We start from the raw sequence: 17656 nt of genomic DNA, 5'->3' as shown, positions 1-17656 counted from the left end.
CGGACAAACAGACACAAGTATTTCTATGTTCCATCCCGCATGGTGGGGGACAAAAATGGGTAATATCAAAGAAGGTAACTCCATAGGAAAATATGAGTACAAATAAACCAAGAAGAAAGTCAGAAAAAGAGATGAGCAGGAAAGACACCTAAAAATCAACTAGGGATGAACTCGGGTTATCAGTTTCTGCTTTTTGAAAGACACCTGCCATGCTGTCTGTTGCAGGTCATGTCAGATGTTAGTGAATCACATCCCGACAATGATTTCATGGGAAAAGACTAGGGAAAAAGTGTATGAAATGACAAACACCAAGTGATGGCAATAGCTCACATTGGACTCCAGGTGTCAGAGCAAAAAACAAAAAAAACAAAAAAAAGCTAAAACACTTTTTTTTATATGACATTATCAAAATAATCAGTACACAATACAATTCTTTATTAACAACCAAAACAAAGCGGGACAATATTGGACTAAAATACTTGATCAACATAATCAACAGAGATTCACAAAGTTGCTGCATTTAATTCATAAAAATTCATATCAATTTATCAAATATAAAAGACACTCTAACACTTGCTTTACCACATAGCCCTTTTTTACGAAACATATGGACATTCAAGTGCAAAACATTACACTGGATATAAAGGTGTAAAATTTACAAATACATGTACTCAAATTTCTTTAGGCTTCAACCTGATAAATTCACATGTGGTTGTTAGAAGATACATGTCTTTACTGAGGAGAAGATATCCATTACTGGAGATAAAATTTCTATGAATATAAACCCCTTAATAGTAGCATTTCAGATGCCTATTATTTTAAAACTGAAAAAGTAAATAACCAAAATATGATCACACAAGTTGATGAAAAGAATATGGAGGCCCATTCACAGATTGCACACTGCTACCCCCTCGTTAACCAACAAGCACTATTCAAGGAGGTAGACCTAGGGTAAGGGATATAACTTATGAAGTCAGTGATATGTTTGTATCATATTCAATTTCACCAAAGGCTCTCAAGCTTTCATTTGACACAGAATGAAATTAATCTAAGTTACTTCGATGCTTACAAAACATTGATGTAAAATGCTGAATACAAACGATTTAAGAGTTGTGTCTCTTATACTCGGTCTACCTCTTTAACTCATCATTTTGATTCATGTTTTGCTATTGAAGTTTTGTTTGAACTTTGATTATTTAAGACAAGATTTTACATCAGTGATTTTTCTAAATGTCTATATACCAAATAAATTGATCCCATTTTTCCTTTCTTCTACAATCAATCTAAGGCTATGTTATCTTCTTCTTCTGGACCCTGGCCTTTTCAGTAAGCTCCCCTTTAAAAAGTCCTGTGTTTTGGCCTGGGAATGTATGAATAATACTCTGTGCACATCAATCCTCCGATAATCTTTAAATAGTATTTTTTAAAAACAATGTGACCATTTTGTCCAAGAGTTATTTCACACGTATAATATCAAAATTTATCACTTAAGGAAAATTTGATAAATTATAATCATAATAGTAAGAATCAAAATACAGTGATTACAGTCTAAACTGAACCTCTTTTGGATTGTAGAGCAGTGGCAGATCCTGGGGGGGGGGGGTGCAGGAGGTTGGCACCCTCCTTTTTTTTTTTTAGAAAATTAGTCACTTTCATGGGTAAATTGACAAAAATGGCAAATAATGTTCAAGCACCCCTTTTTTCAAAGGAACCCCAGCTGGCACCCCTCCTATTCAAAATCTCTGGGGGTGCCTTTGCTGTAGAGTTTGAGTGGCTTGGACAGGTATTTGGTTTACCCAGTTTCAAAATATATTTAAGGAGGTAGATCTAGAGTAAGGGACATAACTCTTGAGATCAGTGTTATGTTTGTATCATATTCAATTTCACTTAAGCCTCTCAAGCTTTTGTTTGAAGCAGAATAAAATAAATCAAGTTAATTAGACGCTTACATAAAATTGAAGTAAAATGCTGCACACAAACGTTCCAATGATTTTTAAGAGGAGTGTCCCTTACCCTTGGTCTACCTCCTGAAAATGATATGATGAGACTTTAGAAAGAGTCAGGTTTAAATAGGCTTTCGGTTTATTTAGGGTTTCACTGTGACATCAAAACTAGCAAAAACATCAATTACTAAGATAAATTTCAATGGTACCATCATCAACTGAAAACTATCTAAAAGAACAATTGACTGCAATGCTACACTTGTTCTAAATTGCTCAAAAATAAACAATCAGTCATATCAGAAACAATCATATAATCTCCCAATATTTGACAAAGCACTAGATATACATGTACATTAAATTATTGCACATTTCAAGAAAGTTTTATACATCTTGTCAACAGTAGCATAATGGACGCAATAGTCTGATTTGATGAAATTTTACAATTAATAGTACAAAAGCTGACACCCTTTCACTACAACTGACTAGCTTTAACATTAATGAAAATATATCTTTTCTGACCAGCCACCAGGGATTAATATTTCTTGTTTAGACAAAAATATAGGGCTTAATCTATAAATCATAAGCATTTTTCTCTTGCATATATCATGTAATTCGAGCTTCATTCTTAAGCAAAAATTGCAAAACAGGTAATACTTAATAATGGGCCGAAGACTACTGGTATTTACATGAAATTGTAATTGGACGACTATTGGATCCTGAGGTGACAGACTTTTTGCAAGTAAATATCTTGGCAAAAATAAAAATAAATATACTGGACTCCACTACCTAAAAAATAAAAATAAGTATATTTTCTGGACTCCATATTCTACTGTACAGTATAATGAAAGTAAACCTAGTCAGTATTTGAAAATATTTATTTTTCTACTTCACAAATTTTGCAAATAAATATTCTGCCCCAAAATAACTGCCAGGCTTTCCCACAGAACCAAATGGTCAAACCCCTAAGGCCCACTTAAAAACACTAAAAATACTGTAAGTAAGCTCAGTAAGTAACTATTTTTCTTCTTGCACATCAGCATTTGATGCCCAATCTTCCAATAAAATGTCATAAAATTCCCTTGAGTGGTTTAGGAACTGAGCTGATGAGGTACATGTATTAACATATACAGCCCTTATGTTGGATCATCTCCCTTTGGAGTTTTCCAATCGTTGCTAAATTTCTTCATCCACATCTACATTAGAATCCCAACCTTTCTATAAAATTTCACAAAAATTATGAGTGGTTTAGGAGGAGTTGTTCTTACGAGGTTTAAACAAGTAAAATTATGGCTCATCTTGCTATAGAATGCTTTGACGCAATTATATTCCTTCATGCAAATCTACATGATGATATCCAACCTTTCTTTAAAATTTCATCAATATCCCTTGAGGGGTTTAATAGGAGGAGTTGCACTTACTAAAAATTTAAACAGACAGACAGACTGACAGGGAGATTTCTATATATCCCCAAGCTTTGTTTCAATGAAATTTCAGTATGTGCAAGGGAAAAGGTGAAAGTTGAACCATCACCACATAAATACAATGTATAAAAATAATCCCCTCCACGGTGCAACATTGTCATTTATATATTTAACTAAGCATTATGTCTGGTGATGTAACAGAAGTGCTGGCTGCACCATTTCTTGTGTTAATTCTACTGGGAATCTAGAGATCTGATTGGCTATTCCACTTGTCACTTGTAACAACCTAAAATAAAGGTAAAAATCAAGGAATTTATTAAGTAATTTCAACCTATTAAATGTTCATCATTGATTACTAATCATTACCATCTAAACAGGACTTTCATTTCATCTTAAATTTCTGGCCCATGCTTCAAAAATTGAAAAAAAAGTCTGAGTAAGTTCTATTGTGATGTCATTGATTTCATCAGCTTTAATTGGAGCTACCTTTGAAACTAAGAATATTCTAAGACATAATTTTTTTTTTGCTTTTGTGGTGCTGGAGCCAGGTTTATTATGCAAAGCCAACGTCCTTTGATCTGGCACCAATTCACCTGCAAAATTTTGTTTGCAAAGTATGGTAACACAAGGACAGAAAATCTAAGATTCTCAATAGAAATTTCTTAAACTACAAGTTACAGATAGAATTTCAACATTCTGCAAATTAAGTTTTTAATTTGAATTAGTTCTTCTTAACATGAACATTCTACTTAAATTTTCATCAACCTGCAAATATTTATGAAAAATAGGTACACCTATCAGAAAGAAGAAAAAGAACACCATTTCTGTGGAAAATTAAACCAAATGGTAAACAGGAAGTAGATAAACGAGGAACCTGGAAAGGGTAACCACAGTACAAGTCATATAAAATCAATAAACATAATAGGTTAAAGTATAACAGACAGACAGAAAAGGTTATTGCAATATAGCCCTACTCAAAAGGGGGTATAATTTGAAATGCATTTTTAAGAATTTAACTTTTATCGTGAAAACATTGCAGAATAAAATTCAATGAAGAACAAACCATTCTTTTTGAGCAGGTAACAACTTCCGTGTTCCGTCGTGTTGTTCTTCATTTAATGTAGATTTTATGGCTTTAAAATTTTCTTCTATACTCTTTTTAAACGGATCAAGATATGAAGTGTTGATGTTGTTGATAGATTGCTGAAATAAAAAATAAGTGACGATGTCGTTAGGGAAAAAAAAGTAAATGTCTGAGGTCCTCCTACCCTACCTGCCCTATTTGTTTGTGTCTTCCCTAAACATTTTATTACCATTTTTGCTTAAGCAAAGTCAGTCTATATTGTTTCCCCATTAATCCCATGTAAAATGTTTTTGAAAAATAAAATAATTTCCCTACCAACCAATCCCATTTCTTTTTGCTGATACACATGTAGCACTAATTTTTTGGTCTTATCATAATTGCACCAGATATTTTCCTTCACTTGACAAATACAACTATTTTCACTTAATAGTAGAAAAAGACATAACATGTAGAGCATCATTAAGCAGGTGTGTGTTTAGTTTATCATAAATCAAAGTCTAATATTTAAATAATTATTTTTAAAACTAGAAACACTGTAAACAAGCTCACAAAGAAAATAAACCCAGTTTAAGGAGGTAGACCTAGGGTAAGGGATATAACTCATGAAATCAGTGATATGTTTGTATCATATTCAATTTCACAAAAGCCTATCAAGCTTTTGTTTGAAGCAAAATAAAATCAATCCAAGTTAATTAGATGCTTACATAAGATGGATGTAAAATGCTTCATACAAATGTTCCAATGATTTTTAAGAGTTGTGTCCCTTACCCTAGGTCTACTTCCTTAAAGTGAAATTAAATGTAACACCCTTTAGTTGAATTGTCTCCCTTTGGTGTCCTCTGACAATAATTATATTCCTTCATGCAAATCTACATATGATGCTCAACTTTCCTCTATAACTTTATCAAATTCAATTATGCAGTTTAGGAGGAGTTGTGCCTACCAGTGCATATACATTGTATTCATAAGCAAAACCCTCAAGTTGGATTATCTACCTTTGAAGAACTATTTTCATATTCCTTCATACAAACCTACATGATGCCTAATGATCTACCGATAAAATTTCACCAAAATCCTTTGAATGGTTAAGGAAGAGTTCTAAATACAAGAAATTGTACTCACAAGAAATTTGGAAAAACAAACCTAAACTTTGTTGCAGGAAGTATAGTGAAGCAAATAATTTATATTTACTTACATACAATATGGAAATTTGATGAGCAATATATTTATGTTCTGATAGATTACTGAGATCTGAGTTGATTTGGTGTGCCAAACATTTCAGTTGGTTCAAACTTGATATATCCGTGAAATATTCTAAAAAAAAAAGCAATGGACATTAGAAACATAGTTTATACTGAGTAAATAAGACAGTTTACAAAAAAGCAGACAAAAATATGCTGTTAACATGTTAAAATGTTGTTTCTTCATACTTTTATATAATTACCGGTAAGTTAAAACACAATAAAATATGATTTTCATGCATAGTTTCCTGTTTGCATTTAAATATGCTAATTTGATAATGACAAATCTCCAAAGTGACAACCCCCCCAAAAAAAAATTGGCTTAAGAAGCAGTCTTGGTAAGAGTCATGCAAATTATGTGATATATTTTACACTCCAAAAAAAAAAGGCTACACATCTTTATTTATGTTGTTAAGTTGCTTTATTGGTCTATGTATGTGAAGAAATATTTAATAATTCTTTCCCATCTGTCTGGTCTTAGGAGATAATTCACATCAAAAATCCAATAGTTTCTGTAGTATTTCAGTGTTATTTACAAAGTTACCTCCCTTAAATCTGAATTTTACAATACATTCCATATAAATCATATCTCATAAGACCAAGGGTTATATGAAAAGCCACACGTTAATTTCTTTTTATTATACCTTTCTAAACACAATATCAAAAATAAAAATATGTAGGCTTTCAAACACTATCAATTTTTGCATGATTCTTAACTGAAGTGCTACTTTAATGAGGGTTTCTAAACATTAAATCATAGTAAAAAGAAAGACTTTGGTTTATAATAGATTGATAAATTTTGTATATTAAACTTTTATAATATTGTGCATTTCACAGTAATATCAAACTAGATAAAGTGAAGCTCCCACATTTAACCTTCATACAGCTATATCATAACTCATAATTGTAAAAAGCACTTTGTCAGATGTGTCTGTGAGACACAAATGATGCCCCCGCATGTGGTTTTGAGTAAAACTCAGCATAGCTGAACGAAACTTAAATACAATCTGTAACTAAACATGACAGACTCGCATACCAAAAACCAGTCAAATATCTTCAAGCATTTACAAAAAAAAAAGCGATAAACTATTATTTCAATACAATTTTTAAAGTGCAGGGCCCATTATTTTGGTAAAACTCAGCATAGAAGAATGAAACTTATACTCGATTTGTAACTAATCATGACAGACTCACATACCTAAATGCAGTTCAATATCTTCAAGGGTTTACAAAAAAAAATGTGGAAAACTGTTATTTCCATGGAATTTTTTAAGTCCAAGGCCCATAATTTTGGTAAAACTCAGTGTAGCACAACGAAACTTTAACTCGATCTGTAACTAATAATGAAAGACTAACATACAAAAAATAAGTTCAATATCTTCAAGGATTTTAAAAAAAAGTACGGAAAACTTATGGGACGGACAAAATTACAGAATTACAGATGGACGGACAGGGGTAAAACAATATGCCCCCCAACTCATCGTTGTGGGGGCATAATAAAAAAAAAATGGTATGAATACTATACTATAAATGGATTATGGTAATATAAACATAATATAATATAATTGTGTATACTGAAAACCTCAAAACCACAAATTCAAGAATCCACTTATGTATCTTTCCTAATCCAGGAAAATTGGTATCCACAAATTAAAGTACTTTCACTGTACAGTAAAAAAGAATCATAACAGTTAAATCATGATATGAAAAAGGCAGAACTCTGCATCAAGAAGGCAGATCTAGGGTAAGGGACATAACTCTTGAAATCAGTGATATGTTTATATTATATTTAATTTCATTAAAGCATGTCAAGCTTTCATTTGAAACTGAATGAAATCTGTCCAAGTTATTTTGATGCTTAAATAAGATTTGTGTAAAATGCTGAATACAAACGCTTCAATGATTTGTAAGAGTTGTGTCCCTTACTCTAGGTCTACTTCCTTAAGCAAAGAAAATTAAATTAGTTTTTTGTACATAATCTTTCACTAAGTATACTTCTTGACCAAATGGCGTAACTTTATTATGAAGTTCTGACGTAATTTCCTTATTTTGAAGTGGTAGTGTAGTATACTCTTTGAACTTGTTAGGCTTTATATTGTAAACCAATATATTTTTTTACCTATTTCGCAAACAAGAATAAAACATGAAAATAAATCACAGTTAATAGGTCCCTTTATTATGACAGTAATAACAAAATTACCAAACTGATAAACTCTAGGCAATAGTTAAAAAGAATAATTGAAAAGGAAATTCTAACAAATGGCAATAAGGAACATATGAACGACAGATTGTAAGTTTCAAAAATAAAAAGCAGCATAATTGAACTGATATCTTGAAATGCCAAAAAAATATCCATGAAAATATTTCCATTTAATGCAACTGCAATCTTATTTAGAGAAATTTAACAGTTAAGTAGTATAAATTGCTGATGGAATCTTTTTAAAGACACATCAGAATTGATTATGCAGAAAGAATCTGTTTCTTAAACTTGTTAGTTTAAAACTGAATTACCATCTAAACTTGTTTTGTCATTGAGGTATGGCAGATTAGCAGGACAAGTGATGTATGCTGATGCCCTAGGGAACAGTTTATCTAACCCTCGTGCAGTCAGGTACTCCTGTAATTATAAAGAAATACATACACAATGGTATACAAATGTGCCAAGTTCAGCTACAAATGTAAAGGGCATCACTAGATATGGCCGCAGTATACTTTAACAAATTTTTAAGTAGCATTCCTTGTAAGAATCATGCAAATTATTTAATATGTGATACTCCTCAAAAAAGGCTACAAATTTTTATTTTCATTATTAATTTGTTTCTGGGTCTATACGATAAAATGTATTGTCATTTATTCCAACCTGTCTGCTCTTAATAAATACTTCATATTGAATAGTTTCTGTTTCTGTTTCATTTACAAAATTACATTATCACTCTTAATTTTGAATCTTTATAACTATATCTCCAATGAACAGGGGTTAGATGAAAAGCCACATGTTAATTTCTGTTTACTATAACATTCTGAACAAAAAAGTCAAAAACAAAAATGTGTAGGCTTTCCAACCATTAATCACATTGTGCAAGATTCTTAGCTTGAGTAAAAGTATCACTATAAATTCAAGTGTCTACTGATGATGAAATCAATGACACATACAATAAACAACTAAGATAAAGTCATACCAAAATACATATGTTGTGGTCAAGACATACATTAAAGCAGTCAGCAGGGGTTATCACGTAAGCTACAATGTCTTTAATTTTAAAGTACCATTCTCTGTAAGAATCAGACAACGAGTGGCACGTCATTTTCCTCAATTTGGTCTATTTAGCGTTTTTTTTAGCCTCGAACATATTCAAATACATCTAGAAAACAACTGAAAAACTATTTAAATTCACGCTGCAGCATCTGTGACAGAGATATTTTTGACTGCTTAAATACGGAAAGAGTGCAGGAAAATTTTTCCACAATTTTTCCGTAGTGCATTTCAACTAAATTTGACCTTATAATCATTATCTTAAAAAGGCAAATTTTACAAACCCTTTGACGGTCATTTCTGGTGGTTATCAGGTATAATTAATTGGTTAATGCAATAAAATCTCTGCATTTTTTTCTTTGATGTGCCACACCGTATATACATTTTGCCCGATTCTAAGACGGAGAGGTACTTAACAGGAAAGATGACTACTACAAGTACTATAACACCTCACTTACATGGAGTAACATTCTGTTTTTTAAATCTTTGTGTAAAACTTGATTCATTCTGTCCTTGACAACAACAGCTGAAAAAAACATACAAAATTTATTTGATAACTAAATACAACATTATTGTTCCTATCATAAACAAATGAAAAATGGAAAACTTTCTCTATGATAAAAACCTTATCATTTTAGACTAACTTCTTGTGATTGCAGTAGAATGGGCATTAAGTATTTTTCTTTTTCCTTAAAATTATAATGAATTGGCGATATAGCAAAATATGACCTTCTAGTTAGGGCTGTCCCATAAGTATCTATGTCCACCTCTAGGACGGCAAATTATATATTTGCTTGTGGAAGGTTGTATTTCAAAATGGAGATGGTGCTCTGCGTGTGAAATCAAATGTTGGTTATCAGTATGTTAAAAAAAAGAAAATATGTAGGGGTTGGGTAACAGCCAGTGTTTGATAAAAAAAAGTCTTACTTAGATCGTAAAAGGGCAGAAACAGAGATTAAGTAGCCTCTCCTTGATAAACCAATTGAACTGAATTTTTGTTGGAACAAACTTTGTGAAATGCAATAATCTTAAAGAAAAATAAATATATTCATATGCATTATGGGAGGGCATAGTATTTTTTGAAAAAGTCCATAGTTTGAATACATTGTTTAATTTGCTATTAAATATATGTTGATAGTTATGAAATTAAAACATAACAAATACTGGTTTTAACATTATTTAATGCTATTCAGTACTGTCCTTTCCATGCTATTTTTAGTGGTGAGGCTATTGTATAATAATACGATAATTAATTGGAAAGGGTGAATAACCAAATTATTACCACGAGTGCTGAAGAATGCCTAGATTTAACAAGTGTGCAGAACTTGATCCCCACATGATTCTTGGCACAAGTGATAATGTTTTGGTTATTCACGATAACCAATTGATTATCTTATTTATTGTATAGATTTTCTTCATAATTTATCAATGTTTTCAATATGAATTTTAAATTCTGTTATTGGCAGATTGATATCAAAGTTGTGACGCTTTGGTGGGAGAAAGCGTGAGCGTAAAATTACTGAATTTATTTCACAGTGTGAATTATCGAAATTTATTACACTGGGAACATTCGATAAAAAATTGCTATCTATGTAATAAACTGGAATAAACATTGTGTATTTCCATATACTCTCAACAGAACCAAACCAAAATTTACCTCCTCTTTTCTATGATGGGATGATTAAACAACAATTTGATTCAAGCTGTTTTACTAACCAACAAATACTTAGGTATTTACCATTTTGTTTCTGTTAACACACAGTTCAACATTGATTTAGTTTGCTTCCCAATAAACATTTCTAATGTCTGTAAAGTTTACAAATACTACATCAAAAGCAATACACTCTATATCAATTAAGGGTCAGTCTCTGTAAGAATCTGGCAGTGAGTGAAACATGGTATGAAAAAAAACACCATTTTGAAAGATTAATTTGTGTATTTGCACCATCAGAATCAAGGAAAAATGACAAGATTTTCCATATTATGCTGGCCCATTGAGTTATAATTTCATTGAAATGTACTGAAAATGGTCATTTCAAGGACAGATAACTCAGTCAAAAACCTCATTTCTTTTTAACATTCTACTGAAAAATTTCTGTGCATATTCGGTGATGCAGAGATCAAATAATGGTCTTTTCAAATTGAGACAGCATCATTGAGTGATATTGTATTGCCAGTAAGTGGGGTTTTGAAATGCAGGTTTCTGATTTTTCCCATTTTGCCTGATTCTTACAAAAACTTACACTTCAATGATAAGATGTACCTTTATCTGTAAATGAATTACTAAATCTTCCTTGTTCTATCTTTTCTGCTAGGGTCTGTGGATAAAAAATAGGTACGCATACTTTCTATGACTGAAATTTCTTATGATTGCATATGTTGTAGAAATTAGTGAAATACTAGTACATTTAAGTATTGAATTGTTTTTTATTGTGTAAATTTAAAGCATGTTCAATCAAAAATATATTTGAAGAAATATTTGATAATATAAATACACAGTAAATTACTTATAAATGTACCTCCCTCAGTTCTTTGCAGCACAAAACATCTAACTGTGAACAAAGAGACATCATTTCAATTCCTGTGTCCAATGGAGTTACTTCCCTTGACAGTAAAGGTTCATGAAGTCTCACATCAACTACAAAATATGAAAAGGCAATAAGTAAATTGAAGTAACTAAGAATTTTGATTTTTTTCTAATGGAATTTAGATTTATCTCCAGATCATTCCAAATGAAAAGAATAACTTCAAAATTCATGAATAAAAGTGTCATTTTTCAGAAGAAAACTGGAGCCATAACTGAGGGTTTCATAAATGTTCTTATGTTCTGTAACCAATCCTACTGCACTATGAAGGGTTAGTTATACAAATTCAGAAACAAGTAATTGTACAATTTTACATGAATGATCAGTGAAATCTTGACACTAACTTGTTTATATGAAAAAAAAAAACAAAGTATTGATAAATAATGATTTGACTAAGGACAGATTGGAAATCGGCTTGATTTACCATGGGATGGATTGTTTAGAATTAGAGTATTTGATTACTAAAATGCTTGTTAAAGGGTCTGTCAAAAAATATAATTCAAAAGCTGCTCACTACCAAATAAAAATTAGTTAAAAACAATAAATCGATCAACATAAGACTACTTTTACACATGAATGATTTCATTTTCGGTACACAATATTGAGAAGAAATATCAGCAGTGTCCAACATGAACATGTATACTTGTAATAGAGCAGACCTAACATTTTAAGACAGAAGCTATTCTGCCAATCTGCAAGCAAAAATTGATTAGCAATCTGCAAGATGTTTTGCCTTAAATTTTGGGCATGAACTTGTTTCCCAGAAGAAGATGAAAAATTGGTTGGCAAGTATTACTTGCTGGGGAGAACTACATGCCTACTTCTTGACCATTATAAGTACAGTCTAAAACATGAATTATGGCCAAATGTGTTCGATTAATTGAAATGAAGTACTTAATTCAGAAAGTAAAGAATTTAGCAAAGATGCACATCTGATGTTGTAAGATAGTCAAATTTGTGTAAAAAAAAACATATTTTTATTTGTTTGCATTACCCATAAAAACAGTTAATTATTTCAATATTTGATGAATTCTTGAAATAGTATTGTCCCACAGGATATAAAAAATCTAATATTATGTTACCAAAATGCTCTTGTGTAGAAATATATCAGGCAAAGGACAATCAAGCAACCAATGTAACCAATTATCTCTCTACACAGTGTGGATGGTTTACTCAGAATAAAGAAACCCATTCACAGTCGCTTGCCTTAGCCTTAGGTAAGTTGGGTAATTTGAGTAATGAACAGCCAGTACATGCTCAAGTTTTTTAACCTTTAAATGATGCATCATAGTGCATGGGAGTAGAGAGTGGTGAACTGCAAACCACTGCCATTTTGTATTAGCGTTTTCCAGACAAACCTGGGGATATTATAGGGAAAATCAATTTTAATATTTGACTTCCGGTTTTGGGTGTCCTCTGGCCTTTTTCTAATCTATTCACGATACTACCCAAGGTTACTCGATATCTACTTTCACTTCCTATGTTGTGTTTGTATGTTGTCACGCACTATTTCTTATGATTTATTCTTAGGAAGACATTAAAGCATTAATGGTAAGGTGTGTAATGTTTGATTCAGTTACAGCGTTTTTGTTTCGTTTTTATGTCATTTGTATAGCATCTAGAACTTGTAACAACTGGAAAACCGTACCTTTTTCTCAAAAAATGACAAAACATACACAAAAAATAAATAAATAAAATGTATTGTAAATAAAAATAATTTCTATCTTTATATTTATTTCCATATAGTTTTTATAGTAACCGATATTTGTCACTGTCAAATCCTCAATTGACAAATTCAAATCTTCAAATACAATTGGTTATCTCCATTCTAATGCAAGAATAATCAAGGGAACCAAGTTTATAGCGGTAATCAAAAGAATGTAATCCAGGGACGAAGACCAGACATGGAAAACAGACATACACAACGAAGAACATAAAGTAATTAAAATCTTACATACAAAGTAACAAAAACAAATGAACAACTCAGACTACTCAGACAACTGCGCATGCCTAAAACATTTGCCACAGTCAGTCATATAATTTACAATGTTATACAATCAAATTTCTTGTAAAAATGAATTATGCATTAGAATATGATTTTTTTTTCATGACTGATATCTGCTGTGGGTAGCACACATACATGTATTATCAGCGTAGTCTTTTTAGAAAATATTCCTTGTATAAATAGATGCTACCCATAGCAAATATCAATTGAGAAAATATTTGATAATATAATATGTTAATCAACCATGTCAACTATGAATTTCCTGTACATGTAGATTATTAATCAATGTATGGACAGATGCTTTGATGCATTTCAATATATTCTAGCATGTTGGTTTAAGTGTAAAAGTAAATTGCCATGATTCAAAGTCAGGTAGAATTGTAATCTACTGATCACTTTTTAGAAAAATACTGGTACATGTATGTTGAATATTGATGTAAAAAGTTTCAGATAAACAGGGAAGGTATATTGAAACTGATAGATAAAATTATTAGAATTTCCTTGTTAATTTCCTCATTCCTGAAACAATTTCAATATAAATGTATTATGAACCGCAATACATTTACAAGGATTATAAAAATATAAAATTGTGTGAATTTTTTTGTGTTACGAGAAAATAGTATGAAAGTCAAACCGTAACTTAAAAGTAATTTTTTTGCATTTATGGAGCATATAACATGTTTAAATTTGTAACTTCCTGAATATTTTATTCAAGAAAAAAGTCAATAGTGTGCTGCATTTCTGAATTTCTAATAAAATACTTTAATTTAATACATGTATAATTACATATATAATACATTTATATAATTTTAAAGGTATGTACTATTTTTCATGCTTATCTGTTAGGTTTCTGACAAAAAAGAAATTTCCCATTCGTTTGTTTGATAGAGTTGTCATAACCACAAATCAAGAATCTATAAACTGACACTTTTCGTTGATAATGCGAAGATTAAAGTTGAAAATTCCAAGATTAAAGTTGATAATTCCAAGATTAAAGTCGACAATTTGATAAAAAGGATGTTACTACTACGCTTCCGTAGGTCTCATATAATGTTCAACAGGGGCTTCCATAACAAGAGACTCCCAGGTGCCTGAATCGCTCACCTGGTTGAATTCTGCCTTTCAAAGGCAATAAATTTCGCAAGAAGTTGTCCAACAATCTTGACTCAGGAAGACTTTGGTAGGACTTATCATAAGTATCATTTCAGAAATTGAAAGTGTCTTTCTATCTATCATAGTTTTCAAGATAGTGGCTGAAAACTGTAAAAAAAAAAAAAAAAGTCATTTTTCTCTTTTCAAGGGCATTAACTCTTACAGGGTCATCTGACAACTTTTATCCCAGAAGACGTTAGTAGACCTAATAATAAGGATAATTTCAGCCATTGAAATAATCTAGCTTAAACCTAACGGTTTTGAAGATATATGCGAAAAACCACTGTTTAAATTTTTTAGTAACACCAGCCATGTTTCTCTACGGATCAAAAATCCCCACAGTAGTGTCAGAGGAGAAGACTTTTGAATGAAATAACATTAAAAACAGCCAAAAAAAACCGTAAAAAAGGCAACATGGCTATACAGATTTAAATGAAAATTTGACCACATATAGATCTCATCATGCTGAACACTTTTGCTCAAAACCATGAAAATTGGTATACAAGAATATACATGGTTATGAATTTAAGCTTCTCTACTGTTTACATGGTGATCAAATTTTTACTTACAATTATGGCATAAAATTATTAGTCTGAATATCAGTCCAAGTTCTTCACATACATGTATCAAACTTTCAAATACATGTATGCAGTAATTAGAAATCCTTTGTTTTGTGGTCACCAAGTAGTGCTTACATGCATATTTGCATCACAGCTAGTCACATCAGCACATTGCCTGTTATAAGGAATGATTAATATTGCATTCATTTTTTTTTTATTTTTCAGATGACCTCTCCTACTGATAACTGATGCATAAGATAGCAATTCCAGCCAAAAAAGTGAAGAAACTAACATTAATACTTTTTGTTGGAATACTTCTAATTTTGGGTCTTACTTCAGCTTCAGATATGTTCAATTCTCTATCAAGAAATAACGATGGGGATACTCACTTCTCTCTATCCAATCAGATTTTTACTTTTAAGCTGCAAAAGGAGTTACCAGGAGGAAAGACAGAAAATGCTTTCTTTTCACCTTTTAGTATATCTACAGCCTTGTCAATGACTTATCTTGGTGCAAGAGAGCAAACTGCACAACAAATGTCTGATGTTCTCGCATTGTCTGGACTAAAAGACAGAGTCCATGACGAATATGAGAAGTATTTGTCCATCATTTTGAAAGGAAACAACAATTTCACTCTTCATGTTGCCAACCGTTTATTTCCAAACCAAGCAATGAAGGTAGAGAAGGAATTTGTCAACCGTTGTGTAAAGCACTACAAGGCTGATGTTTTGTCGCTGGATTTTTCTCAGGCTGCAAAATCTGCAAAAACAATCAATGACTGGGTTAGTGATCAAACTAAAGGCAAAATTAAAGACTTAGTCTCCCCTGATGTTCTCTCCTCAAATACATTTATGGTTCTTGTCAATGCAATATATTTTAAAGGAAATTGGGCAAGTCAGTTTGATAAAGAGCGTACTAATAAAGGGAGATTTCACATCAACTTCTCTGAAGAAGTAATAGTTGACATGATGTATCAGAAGAGGAAGTTACCCTATACCTACCAACCAGATTATCTGTGTAGTGTGTTAGAAATGCCATACAAAGGAGAGTCACTCAGTATGGTCTTTATTTTACCAGACACTCTTGATGGTCTATCATCACTTGAAAATAGACTTTCACCAGATTTGCTACAGGGGTTTCGTAGTTCATTGAAGAGCAATTCTGATGTTGAGGTCTACATTCCAAAATTTAAGGTTGAAACCAAATTTGAGCTTGCTCCAGTTTTGTCCAAACTAGGTATGCCTAATGCTTTTAGCCAAAATGCAGATTTTTCTGGTATGGACAAAACAAAGGAGGTTTCTATTTCGAATGTTATACACCAAGCTTTTGTTGAGGTCAATGAGGAAGGAACTGAGGCAGCTGCAGCCACAGCTGTGAAAATGATGAAGAGGGCTGCCATTAGAAATCCAGTATTCAAAGCTGACAAACCATTTCTATTTTATATCATAGATAGGAAAACAAATATTGTTCTCTTTAGTGGTCGGCTGGTTAGACCAGAGGAAGATATTGTTGCCTCCTCAAAAGATGAGTTGTAACACTTAACCTGGCTGCCCTGCTACAGTTAGATAATCCTATCAACTGGCTGAGCCTTGGCTGAACTAATTCAATATCATTTTGATGTATGTTTTTTTTTCGCACTATTTATCATAGTACAGTGTTCTCCATAGTTGCATCACAAAAGATGATTATTTAGCAAATTTTTGTGTGATTGAAAACACATTTTTTTCTTTTAATTTTTAGTTAAGGCAAGACCAATTGGTTTATAATTTTAGCTGGTCAAAATAACCATGGGGCATGGAGGGCACTGGAATATAAATGCAATATTATTAGCATGATATGGAATTTTTTTTTTAATATTTTCTAAAAACTTCCTGCTAATTAACAATATATTTAACTGCTATTAACCTACATTTATTATATAGTATGAATCCACCCCATCCTTCCTGAAAATATTGGAAAAATTAGTCGACAATGATGTACCAATATTGTTTAAACAAATGGCAGATCTAGAAAGGGTTAAGGATTAAGATTAAGATAACCTTCACTTATGTTTGAAAATTTTGAATAATTTCATACAAAATTTGTGCACCCCCTTTCTTTAAGATTACTAGAAATGCCACTGTTTAAACCAGTTTTTGATGAGTATATGCTGTTATCTTCAATAAGACAAGAATTATTTATGAAATTACAATGTACATGTGTATCTTTCTGAGATTGTTATTCCACACAGTTTTTCACTATATAGTAGTGTACACTTATCACTTATGGTATCACTGCTTTTGTTAATGAAAATAAATTTATTCATAAATTTTAAGAAATCTTGTTAATTAATTTAGTGTGAAAACAACTTGTCAAGGATAATTCATGCATATTTTTGTAGCATCTTTTTGGTCATTTTACATATACATGTAC

The 17656-nt window shown here is 31.5% G+C and overlaps 2 protein-coding genes across 4 annotated transcripts; one reads left to right on the top strand and one right to left on the bottom strand.

Moving 5' to 3' along the window:
• Positions 1-420: 420 nt before the first annotated feature.
• LOC148626094 (uncharacterized) lies at positions 421-12938 on the bottom strand. Of its 2 annotated transcripts, none has more exons than XM_088569723.1 (8): positions 12799-12938; positions 11462-11580; positions 11206-11260; positions 9401-9468; positions 8201-8306; positions 5644-5762; positions 4428-4567; positions 421-3650 (listed from the first exon to the last, which is right to left on the bottom strand). In XM_088569723.1, the coding sequence occupies exons 1-8, from the start codon at positions 12857-12859 to the stop codon at positions 3545-3547; spliced, it is 774 nt and encodes a 257-aa protein (XP_088425849.1). In that variant the 5' UTR covers positions 12860-12938; the 3' UTR covers positions 421-3544. The 2 variants fall into 2 exon arrangements, with proteins under 2 accessions (XP_088425849.1, XP_088425850.1); XM_088569724.1 differs by lacking the exon at positions 12799-12938 and adding an exon at positions 12610-12761.
• On the top strand, positions 12935-17148 carry LOC148626093 (serpin B6-like). Of its 2 annotated transcripts, none has more exons than XM_088569722.1 (2): positions 12935-13083; positions 15470-17148. In XM_088569722.1, exon 2 carries the CDS (start codon positions 15493-15495, stop codon positions 16777-16779), a length of 1287 nt encoding a protein of 428 aa, XP_088425848.1. In that variant the 5' UTR covers positions 12935-13083; positions 15470-15492; the 3' UTR covers positions 16780-17148. The 2 variants fall into 2 exon arrangements, with proteins under 2 accessions (XP_088425848.1, XP_088425847.1); XM_088569721.1 differs by having other exon boundaries at positions 12948-13078.
• The last annotated feature ends 508 nt before the right edge of the window (positions 17149-17656 follow it).

Source organism: Perna viridis, chromosome 2 (assembly GCF_037379345.1).
Source record: "Perna viridis isolate PV_CMFRI_1.1 ecotype Kerala chromosome 2, ASM3737934v1, whole genome shotgun sequence".
Taxonomy (NCBI): Eukaryota; Metazoa; Mollusca; class Bivalvia; order Mytilida; family Mytilidae; genus Perna; species Perna viridis.
The sequence above is the reverse complement of the archived record's forward strand: the minus strand, read 5'-3'. Positions and strand labels throughout refer to the sequence as shown.